Source organism: Microcaecilia unicolor, chromosome 3 (assembly GCF_901765095.1).
Source record: "Microcaecilia unicolor chromosome 3, aMicUni1.1, whole genome shotgun sequence".
NCBI lineage: Eukaryota > Metazoa > Chordata > Amphibia > Gymnophiona > Siphonopidae > Microcaecilia > Microcaecilia unicolor.
In genome coordinates, this window is record NC_044033.1 from 14,331,412 (window position 1) to 14,349,328 (window position 17,917).

The window sequence follows — 17,917 nt, forward strand, 5'->3', positions numbered from 1 at the left end:
GCCTCATGCCACGCCCCTGCCACGCCCCCTTCAGGTCCGGGTTCCCCCCCTATTCCCCCCCCCCCCCCGTCACATAGTCCCCTCCCCCCCATCACATACCCCCCCCCTCACTTACTGTCTAGCCCTGGTGGTCTAGTAGCGTCTTCTCTTCGGGGCAGGAAAGAGCCCCCTCTTTCCTGCCCGGAGCGCTGCCTGCCCTTGCCTGCTGCATCCTCCTCGGTATGGCTGGGGATTCAAAATGGCCACCGAGAGTTGAAGCGGCCTCGCGAGAGTTCAACTCTCGGCGGCCATTTTGAATCCCCAGCCAGACCGAGAAGGATGATAGACAGGGGAGGCAGCGCTCCGGGCAGGAAAGAGGGGGCTCTTTCCTGCCCCGAAGACGTCACTAGACCACCAGGGAACATGGTAAGGAAGGGGAGGGGAGGGAACGGGAGACCACGCGCCGATCGCCCGCCCACACGCCCACCGCACGCACGCGCCTGCCCGCACCCGCGCCCACGTTTGTCCAGAAATCCGGACAAACGTGGGCGGGGGCAAAATCCGCCGGACGCCCCGGACATGCCCTCAAAAAGAGGACATGTCCGGGGAAATCCGGACGTATGGTAACCCTAGTCAGTAAACAATCCAAGGTCAGGAACACAGGAAAACACTGGAACAGATGAAGACCACAACCTCAAAGCGAATAGAAGCCGAAGCATGGAAGGACTGGAAACAGGGCTTTAAATAGAGCAGGAATTAGGCTCAACCATGAGCAGCTGTTCCAAGATGGCTGCCCCCATCAGCAGAGGTGCCTACATCCAAATATGGGCTTCCTTCCTGACCTCGTTGCTCCAAGATGGCTGCCCCCTCCTGAGCTAGCCAAGATGGCTGCTGTCCATGATCCAACCCGGATGACGTCTGCTAGGTTAGGAAACAGAAACCAACCCATCCTGGAGAAGTGTAGCAGAGCGTAACAGAAGTCCAGAAAACCCTTCCAAGAAGATTTATATTCAAGCACCTACTTCCAAAATCATAGAAAATGTAAAACACTCTAAAATGAGATCAGAAAACATGAAGAATAAACTGTCGGAAACTGAGCGGGCCATGGCAAGCAATTCCTTCTGGAACACACCGAACAGATCCGAGCCCAAAGCTTAAATCTGAGTTAGCAATGCAAAATGGTAACATTTGGACAGATCATTTTGGGCACCTGTATAAGAATATTAAACCTGAAGAACTCCATTAGATCAAAAATATATCCAAGAGATATTAAACCTGCTGGATTCGTATTTATTTATTTACTAGTAAAAAAAGGCCCATTTCTGACACAAATGAAACGGGCGCTAGCAAGGTTTTCCTGGGAGTGTGTATGTTTGAGAGAGTGTGTGTGAAAGTGACTGTGTGAGAGAGAGTGAATGTGCGAGTATGTGTGTGTGAGAGAGAGTGAGACTGGGTGCGAGTGTGTCTGTGAGAGACTGTGTGTGTGAGAATGAGAGTGTGTGCCATGGGCCCCCCCCCCCCTCCATTCTTCCCAGTTCCAGGATCGTCCCTCCGAGTTCCAGGGTCATCCCCTCCCTCCCTTCTTCCAAGTTTCAGGTTCCCCCCTCCCTCCCTCCGAGTTCCAAGGTTGTCCCTCCCTCCGAGTTCCAGGGTCGTCTGTCCCCTCCCTCCCTCCCTCCAAGTTCCAGGGTCGTCCCCTACCTCCCAGGTTCGTCCTCTCCCTTCCTTCCCTCCGAGTTCCAGGGTCGTCTCCCCCCTCCCTCCCTCCCTCCCTCACTCCCAGTTCCAGGGTCATCCCCTCCCTCCCTCCCTTTGAGTTCCAGGGTCATCCTCCCCCTCCCTCCCTCCGAGCTCCAGGGTAATCCCCTCCCTCCCTCCGAGTTCCAGGGTCGTCCCCCCCTCCCTCCGAGGTCCAGGGTCGTCGTCCCCTCCCTCCGAGTTCTAGGGTCGTCCACTCCCTCCCTCTCACCGAGTTCCAGGGTCATCCCCTTCCTCTGAGTTCCAGGGGACCGAGTTTCAGGTTCCCCCCTCCCTCCCTCCTTCCCTCCGAGCTTCAGGGTCTCCTCCTCTCTCCGAGTTTCAGGGTCCCCTCCCTCCCTCCCAGTTCCAGAATCCCCCCTCCCTTCCAGTTCCAGCACCCCTCCCTCTGAATTTTAAAAGTTATCTTCACTTACCAAGTCGGAGTTACGGCAGCCGTCAGCAGCGGTAAAAAGCGTGCAGGCTCGGCCCTTCTCTCTCTCAGTTCTGGTCCCGTCCTCATTTCCTGTTTCCGCAAGGGCGGGGCCAGAGCTGAGAGAGAGAGAAGGGCCGAGCCTGCACGCTTTTTACCGCTGCAGGCGGCCGTCGTAAACCCAACTTGGTAAGTGAAGATGACTTTTAAAATTCGGAGGGAGGGGGCCTGGAACTGGGAGGGAGGGAGGAACGACGACACCCTCATGCGTGTGACGTTGCGTTCCTTTGCCTGGCAACTCTGCAGCGTTCCCTTCTAGTGATTGGTCACTGCTTCTTGTAACGAACCAGGAAGCACGCAAATGTCAGGACAGGAGATGGATACAGCAGGCAGCACAAACCCTTCAAACCCTTCTCTGCCACGGAGTCAGGTTTTCAGACCGTTGGAGGTGCTTTTTATTATAGTAGATTTATTTAACACATTTATATCCCACATTTTCCCACTAGTTGTAGGCTCAATGTGGCTTACACAATACCGTAGTGCAGGCTACAGTTAGTAAAATACAATTAAACAATGTGATAATAAGAAAGTAATCGAATATGAAACGTATAAGACAACAGAGATAATAAAAGATAATAGAGTCCATGAATTTTGCTGTTACAAAGAAGTAAGTTAGGTTGAGTCTGCCTTCTTGAACAGGGTGGTCTTCAGTAATTACCTGAAATTTAGATGGTTCTGAATTGATTTTAAGATTTTGGGTAGTATCACTAGTCACTCTTCTAACACAGAAAATCAAACGCTTCAGATAGGGAAGCTCAGAAACCACGTGGCCCTGATAGGAAAACAAATGCTTGAACACTGCAATACACATAACTAAGACTATTTAACACTCTGAGATGCTCAGGAAAAGGTTAATTACACCCATTTATAAACACGAGGATCCCACTAACCCAAATTACGTCAGCACAATCTGCGTCAACCGTAGCATTTGCAAAGTGACCTGTAACGTGCTCAATGAATACTAAAATTTCAAATCAGCAGCAAAATCCTGCAGAAGTCAGATTAGATTCCTGAACCCTGGCTACACCTTTACATTAAAAATCAAACATATAAACGGCAAGTGACCGACTCACCTCCTGCAAATGCGCAGTAGAGACTTCCCTCTCTGTCCCGCCCCCGCGTCAAGACATGATGACGGAACAGAGAGGGAAACTGCGCTAAGGAGTGCACCACACGGAAGGGGAGGGAGGGAACCGCCGAGGTCACTACCACTCCCCCCCCCCCCCCGGGGTCGCCGCCGCCCCCCTCCACCCGGGCCGGGCCCTCTCTTCTCCATTTAACTTACAGTGCCGAAACTGCAGCAGGCAGAACAGCTCCCGTCGGCCTTCCTTCCCTGCCTGTGTCCTGCCCTCGCTGACGTTACGTCACACAAGGGTGGGACACAGGCAGGGAAGGAAGGCCGACGGGAGGCAATCTGCCTGCTGCGGTTTCGGAGGTGAGGCGCTGTACGTTTAATGGAGAGGAGAGGGCCCGGCCCAGGTGGAGGGGGGTGGCGGCGGCCCCGGGGGGGAGCGGTAGCAGCAACCTTGGGGGGAGAGGGGCGGCGACCTAGAGGGGGAGGGAGGGGAGGGCAGGAGAAATGCTGGACATGGGAGGTCTCAGAAGGAGGGGGGCCTTGGAGCTGGGAGGGATGGATGGAGGGGGGCCTTGGAGCTGGCTGGGAGGGACGGAGGGGGGCCTTGGAGCTGGGAGGAGGGAGGGAATGGGGCCTTGGAGCTGGGAGGAGGGGGGGGTCCTTAGAGCTGGGAGGGAGGGACAGAGGGCCTTGGAGCTGGCTGGGAGGATGCTGGACATGGGAGGTCAGAAAGAGGGGGGCCTTGGAGCTGGGAGGGAGGGACAGAGGGCCTTGGAGCTGGCTGGGAGGATGCTGGACATGGGAGGTCAGAAAGAGGGGGGCCTTGGAGCTGGGAGGGAGGGACAAAGGGCCTTGGAGCTGGCAGGGAAAGAGGGAGGGCGGGGGGCTTTGCAGCTGGGAGGGGAGGGGGGAGGGAATGGGGCCTTGCAGCTGGGAGGGAGGGAGTTAGACATCAAAATAGAACATACCAATACTTGCCCGTTTTAACAGGCTTAACGGCTAGTATATTAATAAACCACTTCATATCACAGCCACATTAATGAACTGCTGCTCCAAAACCCAGTCTGTGAATATTATATTTTATTTTAAAAATCTATAGTCTGCTTAAATCTAATCAGATCACGATAAAAATACACACAACCATATCCCTCGTCCCCTATTCAATCCCGTCTGCTTAAATACTGTCCACAAGCTACGCATCCTTTACACAGTAATAAAAAGATGAGTCTCTAACAACTTCCTGAATTGCACAGTGCTGGAACACAGCCGTAAAAATCCAGGTAATCTATTCCACAGTGACGGACCAGCTACTGAAAAAGCAGCACCTCTAGTTTCAGAGTAATGAATATTAGCAAGCCGAAGCGTGGATAAGCATACGGCAGTCTCTGAGCGCAAACAGCGACATGGTTGATAAAGAGAGAGTCTGAACCACATACCTTGGAACAGTTGAATATGAGGTTTGATGTATCAGCAAAGGCATCTTAAATTGCACCCTGTGTGGAACAGGAAGCCAGTGTAGCTGTTTCAATACAAGGGTAATATGCGAAAACTTGGTGTATTTCTTTGTTCAGATCCCAGACAGGATTTCATACAGTAGCAGCCATTGATTTAAAGTAGCCCCTGCCCTAGCATTTTGAGGTACATCTACTAGGAGCGGCCTCGAATCCCTGATGGGCCAGTAGACCCAATCCCCCTGATACTCAGCCGGTGGTAGTCAGTATTTTTTTAAACGCTGATTGTTGCCAGCTAAATTAGCCCCTGATATTCAGCGCCAAGCCATGTCCTGGCACTGAGTATCGGGGGCTAATTTTGGGTAGGCTGGCCACCTGGAGCTTGTCCAGGCCCGGTTAATATTCAACTGGGGCCTGCATAAGACAGTTATATGGGCCCCTTGCTGAATATCGGGCTGGCATTCGCACAACCTTTTTTTAAAAATCTGGTCCCCCGAGCCCCCTCCTGCCCACCCAAGGTCCCCTCCTTCCCTGCCCTTCTCCCCAGTCTGCAGCAAGAAACTAGTCCCTGCCATCCAGATAAGCCTTCCCTGGGCCTACCTGTGGTCAGCAGTGGTGGTTAGGGGCAGGAGAGCAGCCCCCTCGCTCCTGCCCTTTATGATGCCCTTCCAAAATGACTGCTGCGAGGTTGCAGCAGCCATTTTGGAAAGACACAAGGGGCAGGATCAAGGGGGCTGCTCTCCTGCCCCAATGACCACTTCAGGAGCACCAGGGGTACAGGTAGGCCCAGAGGGGCCTACCTGGATGGCTTGGGAGCATTCTTGGGGGGATGTGGGACTAGTTTGTTGCTTGCTGCAGGCTGGGTGGAGGGGGCTCAGCCCACATCACTCAGCGGCTTAATTTAGGAAAGCTTTTAAGCTCCACCCTAGTGCCACCTATGACCTACCCACTTTTCTGGTGAGTGGTCACAGATTATATTCAACAGCAATGCCTGGTTTACTGCCACTGAATATCAGCAGTTGAGTGGCTCAGAGCGACTGAAGGGGGTCAGAGCCTCTGCGGCCTGCTTGAATCGCTCTGAAATCAGGCCCAATATGCCCCTGCTCTGCACCAATATGGGACTCAATAATTCAAATGTAACTTGCCCTCTCCTAAACACCATCCCCCATGAAACACCACACCTCCAAAATAAAGTGGCCTCTGGTTTAGGTCCTGCTTCCTTCCCAGCCTCAACTCAAGCCAAAATCAAATACTCCACAATGGAGCAGGAGGGATCCCCACCCCTCCTCCAAAATGGTGGCACCAGACTCTAGCGGGATGACACAACTTCCCAATGTACCACTAGTGCTGATGCACTGCTGGTTTGGAAGAGGGCAGGAATGACCGAAAAGTGCCCCTACCCCTCTGCTGGAGTCAGCTAAGGTGAAGCAAGTTGAGGCTTTGGGGGACAAGAAGGGAGAACCTTATTATTAAGCCATAGTCAGGGCAGGGCTGGGGGGGAGGGAAAGGGGTTCAGGGCCACTACCTTACCTGGAACTTAAAGGCTGCCAAGGATTCAAGCTCTGAATCAGAGCAAGATGCCCCTTTAAAACTGATGCTGCAACCACCCAACAGAGGGATTAGTTTTTAATTTCTCACATGTTGCTACAGCTGGCCACATGCAAGAAATCTCTTGCAAAAATTAGCTATAGGATTTTAATGAGGCTGTAGCTGTAGCTAAATTTCACATTAATGGCTAGACAGCGGTACAATTGTTCATGATTCAATACATCAGACTTCTTGATTAGCACACATGTAACATTCCCCTCCTCCCAGAGAGAATACTCGCATGTTTGATTGACTGTTATCTGCTCATTCTCCAAACGTTAAGATGTCTTGGCTCCTGGAGATGGCTGTCTGCCTTCACACCCCTCCAGTTTCTCTGATCTCCTACACTGTCTGCCTTTCTATGTCATGCTAGTCACCTCCCCTTCCTGTTTACATTACTTCCCTTTTTTTATCTGGATCATGTATGTTTTCTCTGTGCATTTCATTACTTCTGCTTTGTAAACCGTGATGATGTCATTTAAATCCACAACACTGCAGATGAACCACCAGGTTGGTCCGTGTGTACATTTTTGCTGGACCTCTTTGGTCATGGCCATGAGGGCCGGTGTATTTTGTTGTAAGGCTCTAGTCTAGCTGGCCCACATCATTTCGAAAATGGGACCCAATGCAGCAGCAGTGAATGGGGATTACTCCTGCCCCATTTCAACAACTCCAACTCCATGGGTTAAGTGGTGTCCGGGGAAGGAGATGGGAAAGAAGGTTTATGATTTATCAACTCCTCTTGGCTTTTCTTTTTAAATTTCCAAATGAGTAAAACCCCCAAATTTGGGAGCAGGGGCAGAAAAAGCTCACTGCATTTGAAAAAGTCAAGCAATTCTGTTACGCTTTAAATTTACTACATTGCAATGAAGCTACAATGTAGTACATTTAAAACGAATCGGAGAAACTTTTTCTTCACTCAACGTGTAATTAAACTCTGGAATTCGTTGCCAGAGAATGTGGTAAAGGCGGTTAGCTTAGCGGAGTTTTAAAAAGGTTTGGACGGCTTCCTAAAGGAAAAGTCCATAGACCGTTATTAAATGGACTTGTGAAAAATCCACTATTTCTGGGATAAGCAGTATAAAATGTTTTGTACTTTTTTGGGAACTTGCCAGGTATTTGTGACCTGGATTGGCCACTGTTGGAAACAGGATGCTGGGCTTGAAGGACCTTTGGTCTTTCCCAGTATGGCAATACTTATGTACTTATATGTACTTACGCTTTTCATTTCCATTTCCAAACGGATGCACGCCATTAGTTAAAAGAAAGAAAGACTGCCGTTCCTTAATGGTCTTACAACAGAAGGAATTTTTATTGGTTGTCTTCACACCACTCCAGCAACATAAGGCAAACATAACCGCAGCTTTCGGCCATTAACATTTAGGGCGTCTTTTACTGAGACGCTCGCACTAAAATTGCGGGCGCGTCAAATGTTACAGACGCCCATGGGAATGCACCGGTGTCTCTAACGTTTAGCACGCGCCAAAAATGTTGAGTGCGTCTTAGTAAAAAACCCTCTTAGTACCATTACCCGGCTATATCCATTATCGCATGTGCCGCTGTGGCCTGTATTAAACGACTGCTCATTAATTCAAGTCAGGTACCATCTCCAAAACCCGTGTTAACGCCTAAGGATTTGATGTTATCAACCACTCAGGCTGGAAGTCCAAGTAGCAACTTCTTTTGGAAATCCGCTTGCTAACAGATTTCAGTCACTCACTAAAAGAATCTAAAGGCAAAACTGTCCCGCCATCACAGACGGCAGAGACTAAGCAGGCCATATGCAAAGATCTATGTGTGCTTTTATTTAGGGGCCCATTTACGAAGAGGCGGTAGGGTCTATCGCCGGGTTTGCGTACGGCAAATCGGTCCTACCGCCAGGCTCGCCCAGGAGCCTGGCGGTAATTCCGGGGCTGCTGTACGCCATTTCTAGCGCCACGGCACACAGCAATCCCACGCACCGACACCACCTTTTACTGCCACTTGGTAAAGGGGCCCCTTAGGTTGCTATAAGTCTATATTTAGGCCAGTGATTGCCCTCCCCCATGTTAAGATGCCCCACCTTCATTCCTCCGGCTAGCCCTGCCCACTTTTAGGTCATGGTCACGAGGGCTGGTGTACTTCGTTAAAAAGACTCTGTTATAGTTGGCCAGTCTAACTCGTGGAGGATTTGGGGATGGGAGACACTTTTTTTTTTTTTTAATTTTGCTTGTGTTCTACAGAGTCATCGGAGATGTTCTTTTAATCAATTTGGTTTAGTAGTTCGAGCACTTGCGTTAAGTCAACTTGACTGGTGAGGGAAAAGGCACTTAAATTTAGGGACTCTGCGAGGAGAATTTTTATTTTAGCAGATCTAGACACCTAACTCAAAGTTAAATGCCTAGACTTTTTGAATATTATTGCATAAGTATATAACATATATATTGGACATAAAAAAGTGCCTGAAAGTTTATTAAAAATAAATTATTATTATTGCCCAGCCATTGGTCTGTACTGCAGTTCCCTCTCAAACTGTTCTGCAGTCAAGGTTCCTTGGAGAGACTCACAGCCTGCATTGAACACAGAATACGCACTCTTCTCCCCCGGCTTCCTCTCCCTCGGGCTGCGAGTTCCCTCATATATCCAGTAAAACATGGAAAGCACAAAATATGCCAGTCCAAATTCCAGCTCCACAAAGAGTCCCAGCAAAACCAACCAGAGAAGGAACTTCAAGAGGAGGGGATTAATCTGCAGAAGCCACCGTGACAGCAGCGGGTGGGTAGTAAACGCATCCCCTGAGGAACGTCTGCGGCTAAGAGGGATATCCTGGCAATGATGAGAGAAGAGAGTAAAGCAAAAGTCAGTAAAGGTTTGAGGAAAAAGTCTTAGAAATAGTTGTAAAGCAAATTCCACTTTACAAGTACCTAATACAAAAGAATAAGTACACTGTTCAAAGGTCTGGTATGTTGCCTTGTATGAAAATAATTCTTAAAACAAGAAGCTAACTTGACAGTATCACAATGCTATTTATTTATTTAGATTTTGCTCACACCTGTTTCAGTAGCAGCTCAAAGTGAGTTACATTCAGGTACTCTGGATATTTCTCTGTCCCAGGAGGGCTGACAATCTAAGTTTGTAGCTGAGGCAATGAAGGGTTAAGTGCCTTGCCCAAGATCACAAGGAGCAGCAGTGGGATTTGAACCGGCCACCTCTGGGTTGCAAGACCAGTGCTCTAACCACTAGGTCACTCCTCCACTCCGGTTGCTACTCTGAGATTCTGCATGGAATCTTGTCACTCTTTAGGATTCCAGAATGTTGCTATTCTTTGGGGTTCTATATGGAATGTTATTATTATTTATTTAGATTTTGCTCAGTAGCTCGAGGTGAGTTACATTCAGGTACACTGGATATTTCTCTGTCCCAGGAGGACTCACAATCTAAGTTTGTACCTGAGGCATTGGAGGGTTAAGTGCCTTGCTCAAGATCACAAGGAGCGGCAGTGGGATTTGAACTGGCCACCTCTGGCCGGTACTCTAGCCACTAGGCGGCAACTCCTCCACTCCATGTCTTATTAAAGGGATTTCTACTGCACTATACAAAAACGTTCACCTTGTAGGATCACCTTCCCAGAAATGAAATCAAATTCCTTTAAGAAAAGGTGTACATGGCCCAAACTGTATTCTCATACCAGGAATCCTGTTAAATTTGAGCATCTCCCACCTACTCTCCCCTCCTTCCCTTTTCCATTTCTTTGCTAAAAGCACAGATGTACTGAGACAGAGCAAGCAGAAGTGGTACCCAAGGTCCTGTTTATTTTCGGGTTTGTACGCCCACCAGAATTTCCTCTTGGGTGGAGCTGTCTGCCATCTGAAGGGAGAAGGCTCTTTGGGCCAGAGACAATATCTGTAGTATGGTACAGGGCCCAGTTTTGATATCGTATATGGGATGCTGCTGTTGGTAGCTATAGTTTAAGCACTGTCTTGATTTCTTACTTGTTGTATTAAGTTTTAAATGTAGTGTTTTTATTACGGCATGCTCTGCCTAGGTTGTTCACTGTTTTGAGTAGTTCTTAGATAAGGAAAACAGCAAAAGGCCCTTACCAATACACTTTGCTGGTCACTCCAAGTCTCAGCAGCAACTCCAGATGCCTGCGACTCCTCTGCCCTCCCTCTTCCGCCCAGAATTTGCAGTTTTTCTTTGAACACTGTGACGAGTCCCTTCGTCTCTTTCACGGTTTCCAGGCTCGTAGACCCCGGCTCACCTCCTTTTCCAGCTTCTGCCTTGGCTTTTTTTTTCCTGGCTCTGAATTCAGCTAACCTCTGCTCCATCGCCACCACCACACACTGTCCTGACCTGGCAAATGGAAAGAAGAGGTTAAGGTGCTTATGATGCGAAATGACAAGCTCAGAACAAAAACTTCCGCTGAACTCACTTAACCAGGAAACAGTACACAATGCTGTGTATGGATATATAACTTATGGACACGGGTACACATTAATGTATGATATCAAATTATTTATATTCTGTCTTGTGGCTGAAGCTGGTATCTCAGATACAATACAATATAATAAGCAACTTTTTCTTTTAAATTATACAGTTATCAATGCTAAAATACTGCTAACACCCGAAAAGATCAGCCCATGCAATTAAGTACATAAGTATTGCCATACTGGGACAGACCAAAGGTCCATCGAGCCCAGCATCCTGTTTCCAACAGTGGCCAATCCAGGTCACAAGTACCCAATAGTAGCAACATTCCATGTAGAACCCCAAAGAATAGCAAGATTCTAGAATTCTAAAGAATAACAAGATTCCATGCAGAATTTCAAAGTGTAGCAACATTCCATGTGGAACCCCAAAGAATAGTAAGATTCTAGATTCTACAACTTTGTTTTTATCATCATACTAACCAAGATCATGCAATACTAAATGTTTATATTACTAACATTCTTCCACTACTCATGATGTATTGTAAGCCACTTTGAGCCTGCAAAGAAGTGGGATAAGGTGGGATACAAATGCAACAAATAAATAAATAAAGAATAACAAGATTCCATGCAGAATTTCAAAGTGTAGCAACATTCCATGTGGAACCCCAAAGAGTAGAACGATTCCATTCAGAATCCCAAGCACATAAGTACATAAGTGTTGCCACACTGGGACAGACCGAAGGTCCATCAAGCCCAGCATCCTGTTTCCAACAGTGGCCAATCCAGGTCACAAGTACCCAATAGTAGCAACATTCCATGTAGAACCCCAAAGAGTAGCAAGATTCTAGAATTCTAAAGAATAACAAGATTCCATGCAGAATTTCAAAGTGTAGCAACATTCCATGTGGAACCCCAAAGAGCAGAAAGATTCCATTCAGAATCCCAAGCACATAAGTACATAACTATTGCCACACTGGGATAGACCAAAGGTCCATCAAGCCCAGCATCCTGTTTCCAACAGTGGCCAATCCAGGTCACAAATACCCGGCAATATCCCAAATATGTACAAAACATTTTATACTGCTTATGCCAGAAATAGTGGATTTTCCCCAAGTCCATTTAATAACGGTCTATGGACTATTCCTTTACACAATATTTTTACATATTTATATATGTTCAAGGTCTAATGCTGTATACCAGTGCCCTTGCTTTGCTGTTTTTATGTATATGTTCTTATATAGATATGTATTATTTATTATATATTTACATCAAAAAATGTTTGAAAATATCATATGAGTGAGTCTCCCTCTGTGCAAGGAACTTGAAAACCCAATTCCTATTTTCTTTAAATTATCAAAGGACCTCAAATCTCCTACTGGGGAAGCTACTGCAAATATCAGTCTGCAAGTATACATCTTAACCCCATTCTTATGAGGAGTCAGTTACTATCACAGGTCCTAGTGGAAGAAGAACAGGAGAAAAACAGACCAGACTCACATTTACGTGAGAAAACCGAATGATCTAAAAAAACTCTCTGTCTTCTACACCACTATAACTCTAAAGCACAGTGAGACCACCCACATAAACCAAATCACGAATACTTACTAATGAACCCAGACCTGACCCTCGGGTAACAGTTAGTCAGTCCAGGGCACCTCCCCCTAACTTCAAGAGCATTTTCAAAGTTTTTTTTACATCTGGTCTGTTTTTCTCCTGTTCTTCTTCCACTAGGACCTGTGATAGTAATTGACTCCTTATAAGAATAGGGTTAAGATGTATACTTGCAGATTGATATTTGCAGTAGCTTCCCCAGTAGGAGATTTGAGGTCCTTTGATAATTTAAAGAAAATAGGAATTGGGTTTTCAAGTTCCTTGCACAGAGGGAGACTCACTCATATGATATTTTCAAACATTTTTTGATGTAAATATTGCTATACAAGTTTGAAAAATTCCCGATTTAATTTAGAGGGTTATTTATTATATATATGTTGGGAATCGTATACATGTTTATATATATACGTTTTTTAAATACATATAAGCGTTTTTTGTGATGGGATGATATATTTATTTATTTGTATTAAGTGGTCCTTTCTATGTACACCACATACTTATTTATTCATGTTTAGATTTTACATACATGTATGTATAACATTTTGTTATCATTTTATACCTTACACATTATCTATTTGTTCATGAATATATGAGAAACTATGGTGGTATGTTGTTTTTATATTTTAAGTATGTTGTTTTTATATTTTAAATTTGATGTTTTATTTATTATAATTCAATCTGTTTGTTTATTGTAGCCCCTGACGCAGCCCTTGGTGGGCAAAACACGGCCTGTGTCGGGCAATTTGTTTACATACGGTATCTTCAATAAAATCCTTCTGATGTTAATATTGATCTGCTGGCTTCTTTTTCCATAAATTTAAAACAAACCAGAGAAAATATTTCGTCACTCAATGTGTAATTAAACTCTGGAATTCGTTGCCAGAAAATGTGGTAAAAGAAGTTCCGTTCTCAGGGTTTAAAAAAGGTTTGGATAATTTCCTAAAAGAAAAGTCTATAAACTTGTATTAAAACGGACTTGGGAAAATCCACTGCTTATTTCTAGGATAAGTAGCATAAAATCTGTTTTACTGTTCTGGGGTCTTGCCAAGGATTGGTCACTGTAGGAAACAGGATACTGTGCTGGAGGGACCTTCAGTCTGTCCCTGTATGGCAACGCTTTTCTTTGTAATAGGGACAGAGGTGCAGTATTAGTAGTTTCCTATTGCCATGCCTGCCTCCCCTCAAGTGCTCCAGGATCTCCCTGTCTTGTAACGCCCCCCCCCCCCCCCCCCGCCAGCATCAGCCCCTCAAACCTCCTTTTGTGGTTTCTGACTTCTTCCCTCTAGTGTCAGCATTACAAAGTGCAGCAGTGTGATGCGGAGGCACCCTGGCAAACATGAAGTGTATCTCAGAAAGGGAGGGACTCCGCTTTACACCCCTGAACTTTGTAATGCTGACTCCGAAGGGAAGAAGCTGGAAGCTGCAAAGGGAGGTTTGTGGGACTGGGGACCCGGGATAGGGAGATTAGATTGTAAGCTCTTCTGAGCAGGGACTGTCCTTATTTGTTAATTTGTACAGCGCTGCGTAACCCTAGTAGCGCTCTAGAAATGTTAAGTAGTAGTAGTAGTATTACATATAGCAGTGATTTAACCAGAGCTGAGATTGTGATGTCATAATCCCTCATTCCACCAATGCCTAAGAGCCAACCTCATCAGTGATGTCACAATGGCTTGATTGTCCTATATTTGTCTCACTCTTGTCTATTAGATTGTAAGCTCTTTGAGCAGGGACTGTCTCTCTTTGTTAAATTGTACAGCGCTGCGTAACCCTAGTAGCGCTCTAGAAATGTTAAGTAGTAGTAGTAGTATAGGGAGGGGGCAGTAAGAGAATTAAATGATGGGCTGGAAGAGGATAGAGAGAGGACAGAGAGGTGCTCGTGCTAGACTGGGTGAGGAAGTGGAGAGAGAGGTGGAATTGACTAGGCTGGAAGGAAAGAGCACAGAGAGAGATGAAGATGGCTGCACTTGAAGGGGGGGGAGAGAGAGGGGTGGAGATGGCTGAACTTACTGGAACAGCAGGAAAGAGAGGGAGGGTGGAGAAGGCTGGACTAGAAGGGGAGGAAAGAGAGATGGTGATGGCTTACTGGAAGGGCAAAGGAGAGAGAAAAGGTGGAGATGGGTGGACTGGAAGGGGGAGGACAGAAGAGAGATGGAAATGGTCGGGCTTACTGGAAAAAGAGAGAGAAAAGTGGAAATGGCTGGACTGGAAGGAGAAGAAAGATGGAAAGGGTCAGGCTTACTGGAAAGTGAGAGAGAAGTGGAAATGGCTGGCCTGGAAGGGAAGAAAAGAGAGATGAAGATTATAATTTTTATGGTGGAAAACTGCCAAGGTAAGGCTCCACCCTGCCTTGTCCTGCCCTCACCCATGTGCCCCAGATTTAGAAGCCAAACATCTGGTAACCTTAACTTTCTAAATGTCACCAATGTACAAGGTCTAGCTAGGTCTCCCTCTCCTCCCCTTCTCCAAGAGTTGGAATCACATAATCTCCACTCCATGCCTAACCAATCCAGACAACAGAACATAGTAACATAGTAGATGACGGCAGAAAAAGACCTGCACGGTCCATCCAGTCTGCCCAACAAGATAAACTCGTATGTGTATACCTTACCTTGATTTGTACCTGCCTTTTTCAGGGCACAGACCGTACAAGTCTGCCCAGCAGTATTTCCCGCCTCCCAACCACCAGTCCCACCTCCCATCACCGGCTCTGGCACAGACCGTATAAGTCTGCCCTCCACTATCCTCACCTCCCAACCACCAACTTCTCTTCCCTCACCTGCTCCGCCACCCAATTTTGGCTAACCTTCCGAGGATCCACTCCTTCCGAACAGGATTCCTTTATGTTTATCCTACGCATGTTTGAATTCCGTTACCGTTTTCATCTCCACCACCTCCCGCGGGAGGGCATTCCAAGCATCCACCACCCTCTCCGTGAAAAAATACTTCCTGACATCTTTTTTGAGTCTGCCCCCCTTCAGAGGTTTTAATTTAAAAATCAAATGTACCTCCTTAGTTCATGCAGTCTTGTTTCAGGATAGCCACAGGGAATATACAATTTTTATTTATTTATTGTATTTGTATCCCTCATTTTCCCACCTCTTTGCAGGCTCAATGTGGCTTACATTACATCATGAATAGTGGAAATACATAAGAAAATATACATTTAGTATTACTGAAGGATCTTGGGTAACATGATAATGATAAAACATGGTAGTAGTTTAACAAGCAAATATTATGAGACAGTTCTGGATCATTAAACTGGAAATCAAGATAATTAGCAAAAACAGTAGAGATCTAGAGAATACATGTTGTATAGTTGCGATTTGTTAATTTGAATTTATGATGAGTTGTTATTGTTGTATGCTTTCTTAAATAAACAAGTTTTCAATCGTTTTACGGAAGGTCACTACGTCATGCGTTATTTTTATGGATTGACCCCCTCAAACAGCTACTTTAACACTTCAAACAGTTCAATTAGCGTATGTAAGCTCCTTGAGCTGGGACTGTCCTTCCATGTTAAATTGTACAGCGCTGCGTAACCCTAGTAGCGCTTTAGAAATGTTAAGTAGTAGTAGTAGTATTGCAGGTTTGGAAACTGCTTACTCGTGATTCCGTTCACACACTGGGATCTGTTTTTATCACCCACCTATCACTGAACCTTAGGGTGGTGGACTTTGGTCCTGGGGAACTGAGGAACTGAGTTGGATTCCCACTTCAGGCACAGGCAGCTCCTTGTGACTCTGGGCAAGTCACTTAACCCTCCATTGCCCCATGTTAGCCGCATTGAGCCTGCCATGAGTGGGAAAGCACAGGGTACAAATGTAACAAAAATAAAATAGATACTATTGGAGATTCTACATGGAATGTTGCTATTCCACTAGCAACATTCCATGTAGAAGGCTGCGCATGCTTCTGTTTCTGTGAGTCTGACGTCCTGCACGTAAGTGCAGGACGTCAGACTCACAGAAGCAGAAGCCTGCGCGGCCACATTGGTGATCTGCAAGGGCCGACTTCTACATGGAATGTTGCTAGTGGAATAGCAACATTCCATGTAGAATCTCAAATAGTAGCAACAGTGGAGGAGTGGCCTAGTGGTTAGGGTGGTGGACTTTGGTCCTGGGGAACTGAGTTTGATTCCCACTTCAGGCACAGGCAGCTCCTTGTGACTCTGGGCAAGTCACTTAACCCTCCATTGCCTCATGTAAGCCGCATTGAGCCTGCCATGAGTGGGAAAGCGCAGGGTACAAATGTAACAAAAATAAAATAGATACTATTGGAGATTCTACATGGAATGTTGCTACTATTGGACATTCTGCATGGAATGTTGCTACTATTGGAGATTCTACATAGAATGTTGCTATTCCACTAGCAACATTCCATGTAGAAGGCTGCGCAGGCTTCTGTTTCTGTGAGTCTGACATCCTGCACGTACGTGCAGGATGTCAGACTCACAGAAGCAGAAGCCTGCGCGGCCACATCTGCAAGGGCCGACTTCTACATGTAGAATCTCAAATATTAGCAACAGTGGAGGAGTGGCCTAGTGGTTAGGGTGGTGGACTTTGGTCCTGAGGAACTGAGTGCAATTCCAACTTCAGGCACAGGCAGCTCCTTGTGACTCTGGGCAAGTCACTTAAGACTCCAATGCCCCATGTAAGCCGCATTGAGCCTGCCATGAGTGGGAAAGCGCAGGGTACAAATGTAACAACAAAAAAAAAAGTCTGTGGGCCAGTGCATGAATTTCACACTGTGAGTCTCTCTTCCCAATGTGGCAGGTGAACTTTCTCATCTTTATCAGGGTGATCTGTATCATCATATCCAAACTGCAAGCAAATTTAATGTGCAAAACGGACACAAAAGGTCGGTGAGTCGTTTGATCGACAATTGCCACATGCACCCTGCTGTGTCTCCTATTTACTCACCTTTACTAATGGGAATTAGTAAAATGCAAGAGGAAACACAAACTATCATGTTCTAACATTATCATGTAACCCACACAATGTCTATTCTCTTCTTATTTACACCACTCATGATGTACTGTAAGCCACATTGAGCCTGCAAAGAGGTGGGAAAATGTGGGATACAAATGCAATAAATAAACAAACAGCCTTCTTACTGGACAAATGCAGGAACAAAGTTTTCCTGGAATTGCTCTGCCAGGCAATGATGAAATCCTATTTAACTGCACTGCTCTCTTCAAAACTGCACAGGAGGCAAATGAATTTTAGTGCAGTAATAACCCACCTGCCAGGATTCAGGTGTCCCTACAGGGTTTCGGCCGAATACGATTCAGAACGTTGTCTCTAACTCGTGCTGACTCGCTCTCTGCATTGTTCATCATACGTCATTGCGTGGCGCAGACTGATGACATCACCAGGTCGCGGAGGCTATTTCGTTCCAGGAAGTCAGACTGCCGTTAACAGTTTAGAACTAGTTACTGCTCTAACCGATGAAAGCAATATTTCATCTGTGTGCATCCGGCATGTTTGAAAATAATAAATGAAATCAAATAAAATTTGCCTACCAACAATAAAGAACGACAACATACATGGACACAGGAGGAGGAGCAGCTCATGGG

General features: G+C 46.3%; 1 protein-coding gene across 1 annotated transcript; it reads right to left on the reverse strand.

The window, feature by feature from the left end:
* Positions 1-8,264: 8,264 nt before the first annotated feature.
* LOC115464211 (SAYSvFN domain-containing protein 1-like) lies at positions 8,265-17,683 on the reverse strand. Its single transcript, XM_030194601.1, has 3 exons — positions 17,584-17,683; positions 10,402-10,654; positions 8,265-9,127 (listed from the first exon to the last, which is right to left on the reverse strand). Exons 2-3 carry the CDS (start codon positions 10,627-10,629, stop codon positions 8,792-8,794), a joined length of 564 nt encoding a protein of 187 aa, XP_030050461.1. The 5' UTR covers positions 10,630-10,654; positions 17,584-17,683; the 3' UTR covers positions 8,265-8,791.
* Positions 17,684-17,917: the final 234 nt, after the last annotated feature.